We start from the raw sequence: 15,944 nt of genomic DNA, 5'->3' as shown, positions 1-15,944 counted from the left end.
GGCTGAGGCAGGAAAATCGCTTGAACCCGGGAGGTGGAGGCTGCAGTGAGCTGAGATCGCGCCACTGCACTCCAGCCTGGGCAACAAGAGAGACACTCCATCTCAAAAAAAAAAAAAGAGAGATAAGTCTCACTCTGTCACCCAGGCTAAAGTGCAGGGGCACCATCATGGCTCACTGCAGCCTCAACCTCTCAGGCTCAAGGAATCCTCCTACCTCAGCCTCCCAAATAGGTGGGACCACAGTCATGCGTCACCATGCCTAGCTAATGTTTTCTTATTTTTTGTTTTCTTTGTTTGTTCTTTTGGAGACGAGACAGAGTTTCACTCCTGTCGCCCAGGCTGGAGTGCAATGGCAAGATCTTGGCTCACTGCAACCTCCACCTCCCGGGTTCAAGCGATTCTCATGCCTCAGTCTCCCAAGTAGCTGGGATTACAGGCACCCACCACCATGCCCAGCTAATTTTTGTATTTTGGCGTTTTTTCTTGTTTTTTTTTTTTTAGTTTTTGTAGAGACAGTTTCACTATGTTGCCCACGCTGGTCTCAAACTCTTGACCTCAAGTGATCCTCCCACCTTGGTTTCCCAAAATCCTGGGATTACAAGCATGGGCTACCACACCTGGCTGGAAACTTCTTTTAAGGGGAGACACCTGTAGGAGGCCTGGCTGGTTGGGCAGTAATGGATGGAGAGGAATTCAGGGGTCCCACAGGTGAGTGCCCAAAGGAGGCTGGACCAGACTGCAGTGCATCCCTGAGTGCTGGGGACGGGGACCTGGGAACACAGGGCGTGTGCCTACCGGTGGGGCTGGATGCAGCAGCATCAGACATCTGGGAGGAGCACTGACAAACAGGGCCAAGCACGGCAGCCCACGCCCCTTCCCAGGCCCACACACCTTCCCAGATGCAGACCCTTCCCATGCGCACACCCCTTCCCATGTGCAGACCCTTCTCAGGCGCAGACCCCTTCCCAGGCACACAACCCTTCCCAAGTGCAGACCCTTCCCAGGCCCACACCCCTTCCCCAGGCCCAGACCCCTTCCCAAGCCCAGACCCCTTCCCCAGGCCACTGCTGAGGAGCTGGTTTTGTAGTGATTACAATCTGGTTATGGAAAACAGGACGTGTGTTACGCTGCAGGCTAACCAGCGGCTTCCTCTCTCACCCAGATGCCAACGGGACAGAATTCACCCGTTTCCTGAGAGTAGGTACCTTCAGCCACAACTTAGGGTTCTGGGGGTCATGGAGCAGAGGCAGAAGCCCGGAGCCTTCCACCCTCAGGACCAGAGTCCCGCCAGGAGGCCAGGCCCACACTCAGAACCCCAGGCCGCAGGGAGAGGCTGGCTGGTCACATCCTTCTCTGAGGCAGAGGGAGCTTCCCAGCAGGCGAGGGCAACTCCGCCTCACGTGTCCCTCCCCAGGGCCAGCGCCGGGTGACATGCAGCCATGTCACAAAGTAGGTCCAGCTGCATTGTGACCCCAAACGGAAAACAGCAGCACTCACGGACACCCCAGCTTCAAAGTTCTAACTGTGAAGCCACTGAAAGTTGTGATTATGGGAAACGCTCCCCACCCCCACAAGTTCTGGTGACACTGAGGTGTGCTGCTCCTTGCGCAGGACGAGGAGAGACCCCCTGCAAGCAGGACCCTGGGATGCCTGGTGTGTGGGCGCCATCACCATCAGCTGCTGGCAGAGGGAAGCCTCAGGGCACACCCAGCGCAGGACACTGATGTGGGCTCACAGGGAAGCCCCGCCTTGCCTCAGTGGAGCAGACGGCCTCCTCGGGGCACTGCCAAGGCCCCAGGCCAACGGCCCCCAACTCCACCGTCCGCCTGGCTCCTCCAGCCACGCTGAGCCTCAGTCCTCAGACACCCACCCTTGTCTCTGCGGAGTCTCTGCTCGGGTAGCCCTGGGACACTGGAGCACCAGTGTGGTTTCCCGCGTGGGGCCTGGCTTCCAAGGTCAGGACCCTCCTCGGACTCTCCTGAGGCCTCTGGTCACCTGCCCTGATGCCTTAGTTAAATATTCCAGAGTAAACTGCGAGGCTGTGTCAGGTTTAGTTCTCAATTAATAGGCAAGACACCTAGGAAAGACAGTGGCCTTGGGACCTAGAAAACAACAGCTCAAAGAGAAAGCTCAGCTTTCAAAATAAAGCTGGAGGAAGGGGCAGCCGGGGCCTATTTGTGTGCCAGGGAAACTGAGAAGCCACCAAGGTTTCCAGCCCCCTGTGATCACCACTGGGACGCGGGAGGGAGGATGCCAAGTGGGCACCTAGAGAGCCTGCCTGGGAGACAGAGGGGCTGCCCAGAGCAACAGATCCCCTCTCTCCTCTCTCCTCCCCACTCTCGGCCCAGGCACCGCCTGCGCCAGTCTCCAGGGGCTAAGAACCCGTCGCCTCACAGCACTTCCCCCAGGACCACCACAGTTGGTTGCTGGGCCTGCCCCTCCCTCAAGAGAGTGTGCCTGGGCTCAGAGGCGTCTTGGGGCCACCTGACAGCACTGGCTCTGAGCTCGTTCTGACAGCACCCGGGTGACAGACTTCCAGCTCTGCACTGCTCCACCCCACCGTCCTCCCCCAGCAGGGCACAGTGAGGGCAGCGTGCCGTCACCAGGCCCGGATGCACTTAGCACTGTGCCTGCCCGGGAAACCCTGTGTCTGGGGCCATGACAACTTGCTTTTATTACTGTTGTTATCATCCCAACAGACATCAAAGTCTTGGCAACTGTGACACAGCTGCAAACTCTGTGCCCAGCAGTCCTAGGAAGACACCCAGGGGGTATGGGCATGGAAGACGATGGGGAGGGAAGAGCAGGAGGGAAAACTCAATGAAGCCCAAGCCAGTTCTTAGAAAAGATCAAAAAAACTGATCAACTTCTAGCAAGAGAGACAAAGGGAAAAAAAGACACAAAACACCAACATCTGAAAGGAAAAAGGAGGCCACTGTGGACCCCGCAGATACCAAAAGGATAAGGGAATGCTTCGAATAACTCTCTGGGCAAATTCAACAACTAGGTCAAGTGGACCAATTCCTCAAAACACAAGCGGCTAACTCACCCCAGGTGAGACACAGCATCTAAAATATAACTAGAACCTCAATGATGAAAGAAGCCGAAACCACAGTGCAGAATCTTCTGAGAAAGAAACCTTTGGGACCAGATGGCTACGCTGGTGAATTCTACCAAACATTTCAGAAAGAAAGACACCAACTCTACATAATCTCTTCCAGAAAACAGAAGAGGAAACGTTTCCCAACCCTTCCATAAGGAGCAGAACCTTGATATCCAAGACGAGGGCACTACAGGAACAACTACAGGCCAATATCCCACGCAAGCATCAGCAGAAACCCTCAACAGAACATCCGGGGCTGAGCAAAGCAGCTCACATCGCTAATCCCAGCACTTTGGGAGGCCAAGGTGGGAGGATGCCTTGAGGCTAGAAGTTCGAGACCAGCCTGAGCAGCAAAGCAAGACCACATCTCTACAAAAAAAAAAAAAAAAATTGGCATTGGCTCACACCTGTCATCCTAGAACTTTGAGAGGCCAAGGCGGGAGAATTACCTGAGCCCAGGAGTTCCAGACCAGCCTGGTCAACATGGCAAAACCCTATCTCTACAAGAAAAATACAAAAATCGACTGGGTATAGTAGGGCGCACCTGTAGTCCCAGCAACTCAGGAGGCTGAGCTGGGAGGGCCACTGGAGTCCAGGGGATCACGACTGCAGTAAGCCATGACTACTGCACTCCAGCCAGGGTGACTGAGCAAGATCCTAGACCCTGTCTCCCCCACCAAAAAAAATTTTTTTTAATTAGCTGGGCATGGTAGTGCATGCCCGTAGTCCTAGCTACTCTGGAGTCTGAGGTGGAGGGATCTCTTGAACCCAGAAGCTCCAGGCTGCAGTGACCTGTGATCACACCACTGCACTCCAATCTGGGCAACAGTGAGACTGTCCCAGAAAAAAACAAAGGCCGGGTGTGGTGGCTCACACCTGTAATCCCAGCACTTTGGGAGGCCGAGGTGGGTGGATCACAAGGTCAGGAGATTGAGACCATCCTGGCTAACATAGTGAAACCTCACCTCTACTAAAAATACAAAAAATTAGCCGGGCGTGGTGCTGGGAGCCTGTAATCCCAGCTACTCGGGAGGCTGAGGCAGGGGAAGGGCGTGAACCTGGGAGGCGGAGCTTGCAGTGAGCCGAGACTGTGCCACTGGACTCCAGCCTGCATGACAGAGCAAGACGCCGTCTGAAAAAAAGAAAAAACTTAGCTGGGTGCGGTGGCGGCTGCCTGTAATCCCAGCTACTTGGGACGCTGAGGCAGGGGAATCCCTTGAACCTGGGAGGTGGAAGCTGCAGTGAGCCGAGATGGCACCACTGCACTCCAGCCTGGGCAATAAGAGCAAGACACCGTCTCAAAAACAAAACAAAACAAAAAAAACCTCTTAGAACTAACAGGTAAGTTTAGCAAAGCCATAGGAAACAGGACAACACAGAAATCAACCATATTTATATAAACAAGCAATGAAGAGTTGAAAACTAAATTTTAAAAAATTCCACTTATAATAACTCCTAATAGAGCTTAGGTACACATCTTAAAAAATGTCCAGAGGGCCGGGCATGGCAGCTCATGCCTGTAATCCCAGCACTTTGAGAGGCTGAAGTGGGCAGATCACTTGAGGTCAGGAGTTCGAGACCAGCCTGGCCAACATGGTGAAACCCTGTCTCTACTAAAAATACAAAAATTAGCCAGGCATAGTGGTGGGCGCCTGTAATCCCAGCTACTTGGGAGGCTGAGGCACAAGAATCGCTTGAACCCAAGAGGCGGAGGTTGCAGTGAGCCGAGGTTGCACCACTGCACTCCAGCCTGAGTGACAGAGTGAGGCTCCATCTCAAAAAAAAAAGTCCAGAAGCTGTATGCTGAAAACTACCCAACACTGACAGACTATATCAAAGAATCTAAATGAATGCAGACATGCACTGTGTTCATGGACTACAAGATTCAACATACAAAAAATGTCAGCTGGGCGCAGTGGCTCCCACCTGTAATCCCAGCACTTTGGGAGTCCGAAGCGGGTGGATCACGAGGTCAGGAGTTCGAGACCAGCCTGGCCAATATGGTGAAACCCCGTCTCTACTAAAAAATATACAAAAATTAGCTGGGCGTGGTGGCGCGCGCCTGCAGTCCCAGCTACTCAGGAGGCTGAGGCAGCAGAATAGCTTGAACTCGGGAGGCGGAGGGTGCAGTGAGCTGAGATCGCGCCACTGCACTCCAGCCTGGGTGACAGAGTGAGACTCTGTCTCAAAAAAAGAGAAAGAAAGAAAAAATGTCAGCTCTCCCTAAATTTATCAAGAGGTTTAATGCAATTCCAATGAAAACCCCACCCGGACTTTTGTACAGGTTGAACATCCCAAATCCAAAAATCTGATATTATAAATGCTCCAAAACATGAAACTTTTTGAGTATCAGCACGATGCTCAAAGGAAATGCTCACTGGAGCATCTCAGATTTCAGATTTTTGGATTAGGGATGCTTAACCGGTAATTATAATGCAGATATTCCAAAATCAGAAAACTCCGGTATCCAAAACACTTCCGGTCCCAAGCATTTCAGGTAAGAATATGTGACCTGTAGAGATGCACAAACTTACTCTAAAATTAAAAGGGGAACGGGAAATTAATAGCTACAACTTTTAAAAGAAGAACAAAGGTTGGGGGACTCACAATATCTGACTTCAGAACAATATAACAGGTATAGTAAAAAAAGCATGTGATGCTGACAAAGGAAACCGCACCTGACCAACAGGGCAGGACACAAGGCCCAGAGGCAGACCTGCACCGACGGGGCCCAGTGAGCACAGCCGAGGGAGCAAAGGCCTTCAGTGGACAAAGGGCAGTCTTTCAACAAACAGTGTTGAAACAAGGGGACCTCCACATAAACAATGAGCCTCAGCCTACAAAGCACACCTTATACAAAACTTAGATGGGCCACAGATTTAAGCCAGGCACAGTGGCTCATGCCTGTAATCCCAGCACTTTGGGAGGCTGAGGCAGGCGGATCACTTCAGGTCAGGTGTTCAAGACCAGCCTGACGAACATGGTGAAACCCTGTCTCTACTAAAAATACAAAAATTAGCCAAGCGAGGTGGCGCACGCCTGTAATCCCAGGTACTCGGGAGGCTGAGGCACGAGAATCACTTGAACCGGGGAGGCAGAGGTTGCAGTGAAACGAGATTGTGCCACTGCACTCCAGCCTGGGCCACAGAGCAAGATTCTGTCTCAAAAAAAAAAAAAAAGTTAAAACTTCTGCTTTGAGGCCGGGCGCGGTGGCTCATGCCTGTAATCCCGGCACTTTGGGAGGCCGAGGTGGGCAGATCAACGAGGTCAGGAGATCGAGACCATCCCGTCTAACAAAGTGAGACCCCATCTCCACTAAAAAATACAAAAAAATTAGCCAGGCATGGTGGCGGGCACCTGTAGTCCCAGCTACTTGGGAGGCTGAGGCAGGAGAATGGCATGAACCTGGGAGGCAGAGCTTGCAGTGAGCCGAGATCAAGCCACTGCACTCCAGCCTGGGCGACAGAGCAAGACTCCATCTCGAAAAAAAAAAAAAAAAAATTTCTGCTTTGAAAATCACATATACAACAAAAGGCTTGTAACCACAATCCACAAAGAACTCTCAAAACTCAACAATAAGAAAACAACCCAAATAAAAAATGAGAGTCAGGGTGTGATGGCTCATGCCTGTAATCCCAGCAATTTGGGAGGCCAAGGCTGGAGTAGCTCTTGAGCCCAAGAGTTTGAGACCAGCCTGGGCAACATAGAGACCTTGTCTCTACTAAAAATAAAATTAAAAAAAATTATCACAGCACGGTGGCATGCACCTGTAGTCTCAGCTACTCAGGAGGTTGAGGCAGGAGAATTGCAGCAAAATTGCCTGAGCCTAGGAGTTCAAGGCTGGGCCATTGCACACCAGCCTGGGCCACAGAGTGAGATCCTGTCTCAAGATAAATAAAAAACAAGACTTGAGCACACATTTCAACAAAGAGGATTCGGGCATGGCAAATAAGCACCCTAATGAGGTTGAACATCACTAGCCAGTAGGGAAATACAGAATTTCCACATCGTAGAATACCACTATGATGAGATGCCACACACCTGTTAGAACAACCAAAATAGAAATATCGAAAACACTATGATGAGATGCCACACACCCGTTACAACAACCAAAATAAAAACATCAACAACACCAAGTGCTGGTGAAGATGTGGGGAACTGGTGAGAACGCATAATGGTACAGCCACATCACAAAACAGTTCATGACAGTTTCCCATAGAGTTAAACATATAGCTAAGTTCCCCAGAGAAATGAAAACGTATGTTCACATAGAGAGCTGCAAATGAATCGTTTTAGCAGCTCTATTCACAACCACCTGAAACTGGCCACAGTCCAGCTCCTTCCACAGGCTGAGTACCATCCCCAGCCCGCAATACTGCCCATCACTGAAACGTCCCCTCCGAGGCCTGCAGCAGCCTGAGTGGCCTTAGGGCATCCGCCTGGGAACCGCCAAGGCCAAGGTCAGCAGCAATCGGATTCTAAGTACCAGACCTTGCTGAAAACAAAACTGCAGGCACAGAGAGTGACAGTGAGGGGCAGTTTGAGGGGCCTTCTGGGCTCCCCAGGCTCTCCTCAGCCCTCCCTGTGCTGGCTGCCCTGGCCCACGCGTGTGTCGAGGGAGTCCACGCGCGCCACGGGGGTCCACACCCGCGCCGAGGTCTACATTCGCGCCAAGGGGATCCACACTCGCGCCGAGACGGCGCAGAACCGCGCGCCCCGACAGAGCGGGCGGTACCGAGGCGCGGGTGCCGGCCGCGCCGTCACCGCCTCCAGCCCGCCTAAGCCGCACCGGGAAGTCCGCGCAGCGCCAGCCAGCGGGACTCACCGTCCAGGGACACGAACTGGCCCACGGCCGAGGAGCCGCCGCCGCTGCTCTCCACGAACTGCACCTCGGACACGATGATGTTGTCCTCCAGCACTGAGCCGCAGGCAGTGCACACCGCGTCCCCTCGCGCCGCGTCCAGCTCGATATCCGTGCCGCCGCAACCGCGGCACACGCGGCCCGTCATGCCGGCGACCGCGCGGGCAGCGCCCGGAGCCTCCCAAGCCTCTCAAGCCGCCCGAGTTTCCGGAGTAGCCCGCGCCGCCCGCCCAGGCCCAGTCGCCCAGGCCTCGCCGCTCTCGCGAGGCCCCGCGCCAGCCGATTCGCAGCCGCAGATTCGCCGCGCGTGCCGGGGCCGCGCCGCCCGCAACGGCCGGGCCCGCGGGACTGGGACAGGCACCGGGACCACGGCGGGGACGCGAGGACTGGAGCAGCGACCTCCCGACCCGGTGCGGCCGTGGCCTCCCCACTGCGAGCGAGCTGGCCTCCCTTGCAGCGCGCCAGCGTCGGAGGGGCGACCTGCGGGGGCTGGGCTTCGGCGGAACCCGAGTCGGGCCTAGTGCTGAGCGCAGCCGAGGACTGGCGCTTGGGGGCGGGGCCACGGCGGTGAGCGCAGCCGAGGACTGGCGCTTGGGGGCGGGGCCTCGGCGGTGAGCGCAGCCGAGGACTGGCGCTTGGGGGCGGGGCCACGGCGGTGGGCGCAGCCGAGGACTGGAGCTTGGGGCGGGGCCACGGCGGTGGGCGCAGCCCGGGACTGGAGCTTGGGGCGGGGCCTCGGCGGTGGGCGCAGCCCGGGACTGGAGCTTGGGGCGGGGCCTCGGCGGTGGGCGACACCGGGGACTAGAGCTAAGGGCGGGGACTCGCGGTGAGTGCGGCCGGGGAGGGGACCCGAGGCTGGCGACGGGACCTAAGGCAGTGGGCGGGCCCTTGGCGATGAACGCAGTCGGGGACTAAAGCTGGACGCGGGGCAGGGGAGGGCCCTCCTCGGATAGTGATTGCGGTCTCCAGCGGCGAGCCGGGTGCGGGGCTGAGGGTGGGGGGCGAGGCCTCCGATGGAGAGACAGCCTGCGAAGGGAACTGGAGCTGTGGGCGGGGAAGGGGGCGGAGCCTGGGTCTGGCCCCGAACTGTGGGCGGGGCTTGAGGCGAGGGGCCGAGCGTGGTGGGCGGGGCCTTGGCTCCTGAGGGTGACCTAGGACCCAACCCGAGGCCACCCTGCCCCGCCCTCCGCATTTGCGGCGCCCGCCGCTCCGCTCGCCTTGATACCAGAGCCTCCCCGTGCGCCCCGCTATTCCCCGTTTTCTGTTCCCCTAAAATTCCCGCTTTCTAGCAGTCATTCGTGGCCACCTGTGGTTTCCCGTGAGTCACCTCCCTGTGCCCCCTACCCAGAGCGGGAACCTTGGCTGCGCTCGCCCTCAAATATCTGCAGATGGGGTTCACAATCGCCATAGGGCCGGTGACATACCCAGGAATGAGCCTAAAAAGAAATGCGTGACCAGGCGCAGTGGCTCACGCTTGTAATCCCAGCACTTTGGGAGGCCAAGGCAGGCGGCTCACGTGAGGTGAGGAGTTCGAGACCAGCCTGGCCAACATGGCGAAACCCCGTCTCCACTAAAAATACAAAATAGCCAGGCTTGGTGGTGGGCGCCTGTAATCCCAGCTACTCGCGAGTCTGAGACAGGAGAATCGCGTGAACCTGAGAGGTGGAGGTTGCAGTGAGCCGAGATGGCGCCATTGCACTCTAGCCTGGGTGACGGATGACAAGAGTGAAACTCCGTGTCAAAAAAAGAGAGAGAGCGAAAAGGAAATGCGGAAGACCCCACCCTCTTTTTTTTGTTTGTTTTTTTGAGACGGAGTCTCTGCTCTGTCGCCCAGGCTGGAGTGCAGTAGTGAGATATCAGCTCACTGCAACCTCCACCTCCCAGGTTCAAGCGATTCTCCTCTCTCAGCCTCCTGGGGGAGTAGCTGGGATTACAGGCGCCTAATTTTTGTATTTTTAGTAGAGACGGGATTTCGCTATGCTACCCAGGCTGGTCTCGAACTCCTGACATCAAGTGATTCAGCCACCCAAAGTGCTGGGATTACAGGCGTGAGCCACTGCGCCGGCCAAGATCCATTTTTTTTTTAAACTCTAAACCTTGACTGTAGGACCTAAAAGGAGCTCAAACTAAATTTTAAAAAATAAACCACCCCATTCCCACGTGGAAGCAAAGTTGTAAATACATAAATTATTTCCAAGTCGGTGTGTAAAATAATGTGATCCCAATCAAAATGTCAACAGGGTTTGGCACGCTTGTGCGTGCCTGCAATCCCAACACTGGGAGGCGGAGGAGGGAGGCTTGCTTGAGCCCCAGGGTGAAGGCTGCTAGTGAGGGGTACACTCCAGCCTGGGCCACAGAGGGAGACCTTGTCTCTTAAAAAAAAAAAAATTGGCCAGGCGCGGTGGCTTACGCCTGTAATCCCAGCACTTTGGGAAGCCGAGGCGGGCGGATCACGAGGTCAGGAGATCGAGACCATCCTGGCTAACATGGTGAAATCCCGTTTCTACTACTAAATACACACAAAAAATTAGATGGGCATGGTGGCAGACGCCTGTAGTCCCAGCTACTTGGGAGGCTGAGGCAGGAGAATGACTTGAACCTGGGAGGTGGAGCTTACAGTGAGCAGAGATTGCACCACTGCACTCCAGCCTGGGCGACAGAGCGAGACTCCCTCTCAAAAAAAAAAAAAAAATCAACAGGATTTTTCAGAGAATTTGATAAGCTGATGCTAAAGTCATCTGGAAGAGATAATCTGATGCTAAAGTCATCTGGAAGAGATAATCCAAAGGAATAGTAAAAAAAAAATTATAAAAAGAAAAAACTCAGCTGGGTGCGGTGACTCACACCTGTAATCCCATCACTTTAGGAGGTCAAGGCAGGCAGCTCATCTGAGGTCAGGAGTTCGAGACCAGCCTGGCCAACATGGTGAAACCCCGTCTTTACAAAAATTAGGCCAGGCAAGGTGGCTCATGCTTGTAATCAGAGCACTTTGGGGGGCCAAGGCAGATGGATCATTTGAGGTCAAGAGTTCGAGACCAGCCTCTGGCCAACACGGCGAAACCCTGTCTCTACTGAAAGTACAAACATTGGCCGGGCGCGGTGGCTCATGCCTGTAATCCCAGCACTTCGGGAGGCTGAAATGGGTGGATCACGAGGTCAAGAGTTCGAGACCAGCCTGGCCAACATGCTGAAGCCCCATCTCTACTAAAAATACAAAAATTAGCTGGGCGTGGTGGCACATGCCTGTAATCCCAGTTACTTGAGGCTAAGGTAGGAGAATCGCTTGCACCCAAGAGGCAGAGGTTGCAGTGAGCCAAGATTGCACCACTGTACCCAGCCTGGGCGATAGAGTGAGGCTGCATCTCAAACAAAAAACAAAAAAACACAATAATTATCCGAGCGTGGTGGCGTGTGCCTGTAATCCCAGCTACTGTGGAGGCTGAGGCAGGAGAATCACTTGAACCCAGAGGCAGAGGTTGCAGTGAACTGAGATTGCACCACTGCACTCCACCCTGGGTGACAGAGCAAGATCCTGTCTCAAAAAAACAAAACAAAACAAAACAAAACTTCAGGAGGGCTGAATTGCCCTTCTGTCTCTCAAAAAAATCACATCAAATTATAGCCATTAATCCAGGGATTATTTGTGCAGGAACAAGTGGAATAGAAACTTAGGGACCTCAAATCAGTGAGGAAAAAAGATAGACTCCTCAGTAAGCTTGGGATTTCCGTGTATACGAGGAAATGGGTAAACTGAATCGAGACCTCACACAGTTCTAAAACCCAATTCCAAGTAGCATTCAGAGCTAAGAGTAAAAACAAAACCACAAGACTATTGGAATCAAATAGAAAAGAATATTTTAAAATTCAGCAAATATCTGTCATGCGGATGAGTGGTGCTGGCATCTGAACCCCTTCCTCAGGGTGACGCCTCCTTCCTCTCCCAAAGCGGCCAGTGCCAGCCCCATCACCCCCACTGCGTGGATGGGTCATGGGAACATACACCACCACCCTGGAGGCTCAAGCCAGAAGAATTTCTGTGCTCCAAAAGGCCTAAACCAGCGGCTTTTCTTTTCTTTTCTTTTCTTTTCTTTTTTGAGATGGAGTTTTGCTCTTGTTGCCCAGGCTGGAGTGCAATGGCGCGATCTCAGCTCACCAAAACCTCTGCCTCCTGGATTCAAGTGTCTCTTGCCTCAGCCTCCCGAGCAGCTGGGATTACAGTCATGTGCCACCACGCCCAGCTATTGTATTTTTAGTAGAGACGAGGTTTCTTCATGTTGGTCAGGCTGGTCTTGAACTCCCAACCTCAAGTGATCCGCCCACCTCTGCCTCCCAAAGTGCTGAGATTACAGGCATGAGCCACATGCCCGGCTGTTTTTCTTCTTTTTTTAATATATTTTAGTAAGATTTTTTCTTTTTTTCTTTTTATTTTTGAGACAGAGTCTCACTCTGTTTCCCAGGCTGGAGTGCAGTGGTGCAATCTCGGCTCACTGCAACCCCCACTTCCTGGGTTCAAGCAGTTCTCCTGCCTCAGCCTCCAGAGTAGCTGAGCCTACAGGTGCATGCCATCACGCCCGGCTAAATTTTGTGTGTATTTTAGTAAGATTTTTCAAGCATACCTAAAAGTGGAGAGAAAATAAAGACCCAAGGATCTCGGCCACACCAAAGTGTATCATTTTCACATATTTGCTGTTTGGTTCTGTTCTTTTTGTTGTTGTTGGTTTTTTTTTTTTTGAGACGGAATCTCGCTCTGTCTTCCAGGATGGAGTACAGTGGTGCGATCTCGGCTCACTGCAAGCTCCACCTCCCGGATTCACGCCATTCTCCTGCCTCAGCCTCCCAAGTAGCTGGGACTACAGGTGCTGCCACCGCGCCTGGCTAATGTTTTGTATTTTTAGTAGAGACGAGGTTTCACCATGTTAGCCAGGATGGTCTTGATCTCCTGACCTTGTGATCCGCCCACCTCGGCCTCCCAAAGTGCTGGGATTACAGGTGTGAGCCACCGCGCCCGGCCTGGTTCTGTTCTTTTAGTTTGGGGTGTTGTTTGCTTTGTTTTGTCTTGGAGGTTCTCTAGCATTGCTGGATCACAGCCCCTGAGCCTGTCAGAATCAGTTCTCCTCCCTCCCTGCCCAAAGGTAACGGTTACCCAGCTTTGGATGATCATCAGTGCCAAACAGGTTTTATACTATCCGTATACAATGTATACTATTGTTTTACATGTTTGAAAACTGTACATAAATGACCTCATACTTAACCTTCTACCATGTGCTTTGAGCCACACACCCGGCCTGCAAGGCCTTCTGTGATCACCTCCCCTCTTGGTCACCACACTGTCTTTGTACGAGGCAAGTCACCGCATCCTGCCATACTCAGGGGCATAGAAAGCTGCACTCCTGGAGAGAGGGTTTGGGAACACACTGAGAAGCATCACCAGCCACACACCTTACCCACCCAGACAAACACACGTGATTGTTGGATTTTCCATCACCAGCACTAGGAGCTCTGCAGACTTCTGGGAGGGGAAACCAGCGCCAGCATGCCACACCCAGCCAGAAGAAGAGGGTACTGGAGATGCAGCAGGGTCTGGAGAGCATATCACTGCCTGCTCCAGTGCAAGAGAATATTTTGGTTTGGTTTTGTTTTGTTTTTGAGATGGAGTCTCACACTGTTGCCCGGGCTGGAGTGCAGTGGCACGATCTCGGCTCACTGCAACCTTCTCCTCCCAGGTTCAACTGATTCTCCTGCCTCAGCCTCCCAAGTAGCTGGGATTACAGGCGACTGCCACCATGCCCAGAAAATTTTTTGTATTTTTAGTAGAGACAGGGTTTCACTATGTTGGCCAGGCTGGTCTCAAACTTCTGACCTTGTGATCCACCTGCCTTGGCCTCCCAAAGTGCTGGGATTACAGATGTGAGCCACTACGCCCGGCCAAGAGAATGTTTAAGAAGGGACTAGAGGCAAACAGGCAGAACCGGGACAGAGCCCCACAGTGGGGCAGCTGTGGAGGAGAGAAGCAGCAGAGAGCTGGGGATGTTGGCGTTGTCTCTCTCTCTGTCTCTGTCTGCCTGTCTGTCTGTCTCTATCTCTCTGTCTGTCTCTCTGTCTCCCATCTATTTTTGGGGTTTTGTTTTTGTTTTTGAGACAGAATCTCACTCTGTCACCCAGGCTGGAGTGCAATGGCGCAATCTCAGCTCAATGCAGCCTCTGCCTCCCGGGTTCAAGCAGTTCTCCAGCCTCAGCCTCCCAAGTAGCTGGAATTACAGGCACCCGTCACCAGGTCTGGCAATTTTTTGTATTTTTAGTAGAGACTGGGTTTCACCATGTTGATCAGGCTAGTCTCGAACTCCTGACCTCAGGTGATCCACCTGCCTTGGCCTCCCAAAGTGCTGGGATTACAGATGTGAGCCACCGATCCCAGCATTTTTTGTTGTTGTTTTTGAGACAGAGCCTTCATCTGTTGCCCAGACCGGAGTGCAATGGCATGATCTCAGCTCACTGCAACCTCCACCTCCCGGGTTCAAGCAATTCTCCTGCCTTAGCTTCCCAAGTAGCTGGGATTACAGGCGTGCACCACCACGCCTGGCTAATTTTGTATTTTTAGTAGAGATGAGGTTTCACCATGTTGGCCAGGCTGCTCTAGAACTCCTGACCTCATGATCCACTTGCCTCGGCCTCCCAAAGTGCTGGGATTACAGGCATGAGCCACCGCGCCTGGCCTTGCCACACACTTTTAAAGAACCAGACTCACAGGAAGTCTATCAGGACAGCACTGAGGGGTTGGTGTTGAGCCATTCATGAAGGACCCACTCCCGTGATCCAATCCCCTCCCACCAGCCCCGCCTCCCACATTGAGGATTACAGTTCCACATGAGATTTGGTTGAGGACACAGATCCAAACTGTATCAGGTGGACGTTTTCAGCAGAGATGATGGAAGTGAGAAGATAATGGAATGATGTCTTGAAGGTGCTTCAAAAAACAGCACCAAACTAAATTCTATGTTGGGTGTGGGCAGTGTAGGCCCCACCTCTGGCCTTCTCCCACTCCAGCTGCCGGGTGTGGTGGCCGGTGTCTGTAGCGCCACCTACTTGGGAGGCTGAGGCAGGAGAATGGCGTGAACCTGGGAGGCGGAGCTTGAGCCGAGATTGCGCCACTGCACTCCAGCCTGGGAGACAAAGTGAGATTCTGTCTCAAAAAAAAAAAAAAAAAATTAGGTCAGGCGCGGTTGCTCACGCCTGTAATCCCAGCACTTTGGGAGGCCATGGTGGGCAGATCACGAGGTCAGGAGTTCCAGACTAGCCTGGCCAACATGGTGAAACCCTGTCTCTACTAAAAATACAAAAATTAGCCAAGCGCGGTCGTGGGTGCCTGTAATCCCAGCTACTCAGGAGGCTGAAGCAGGAGAATGGCTTGAACCCGGGAGGCAGAGGTTGCAGTGAGCCAAGATCGCGCCCCTGCACTCCAGCCTGGGTGACAGAGTGAGACTCAGTCTCAAAAAAAAAAAAAAAAAGTATGTGGCACCACCAGACATGGTGGCTCACACCTGTAATCCCAGCACTTTGGGATGCCAAGGCGGGCAGATCACTTGAGGTCAGGAGTTCGAGACCAGCCTGGTCAACATGCTAAGACCCCATCTCTACTAAAAATACAAAAATTAGCTGGGCATGGTGGCTTACGGCTATAGTCCTAGCTACTCAGGTGGCTGAGGCAGGAGGATTGCTTGAACCTGGGAGGCGGGAGTTGCAGTGAGCCAACGTTGTGCCACTGCAGTCCAGCCTGGGTGACAGAATGAGACTCCATCTGAAAAAGAAAAAAAAAAGTATTTATGGCACCTCCCCCCTTTCTCTCTTGCTCCTGCTCTGGCCAAGTGACATGCCTGCTCCCCTCTGCCTTCCACCATGATTGTCAGTTTCCTGAGGCCTTCCCAGGAGCTGATGCTGCCATGCTTCCCGTACAGCCTGCAGAACCAACCGCCAGTTAAACCT

The 15,944-nt window shown here is 53.4% G+C and overlaps 1 protein-coding gene across 2 annotated transcripts in view; it reads right to left on the bottom strand.

The window, feature by feature from the left end:
* Window positions 1-8,515, bottom strand: part of BRF1 (BRF1 RNA polymerase III transcription initiation factor subunit) — a 78,979-nt gene extending 70,464 nt beyond the window's left edge. For both annotated transcript variants that reach the window (XM_032179629.2, XM_032179630.2), the window contains exon 1: window positions 7,929-8,515. In XM_032179629.2, coding sequence (XP_032035520.1) covers window positions 7,929-8,112 — 184 coding nt within the window. In that variant the 5' untranslated portion in view covers window positions 8,113-8,515. The remainder of the gene's footprint in view (window positions 1-7,928) is intronic.
* Between the last annotated feature and the right edge of the window lie 7,429 nt (window positions 8,516-15,944).

This window comes from Hylobates moloch, unplaced genomic scaffold, assembly GCF_009828535.3.
Source record: "Hylobates moloch isolate HMO894 unplaced genomic scaffold, HMol_V3 SCAFFOLD_16, whole genome shotgun sequence".
Lineage (NCBI taxonomy): Eukaryota > Metazoa > Chordata > Mammalia > Primates > Hylobatidae > Hylobates > Hylobates moloch.
The sequence above is the reverse complement of the archived record's forward strand: the minus strand, read 5'-3'. Positions and strand labels throughout refer to the sequence as shown.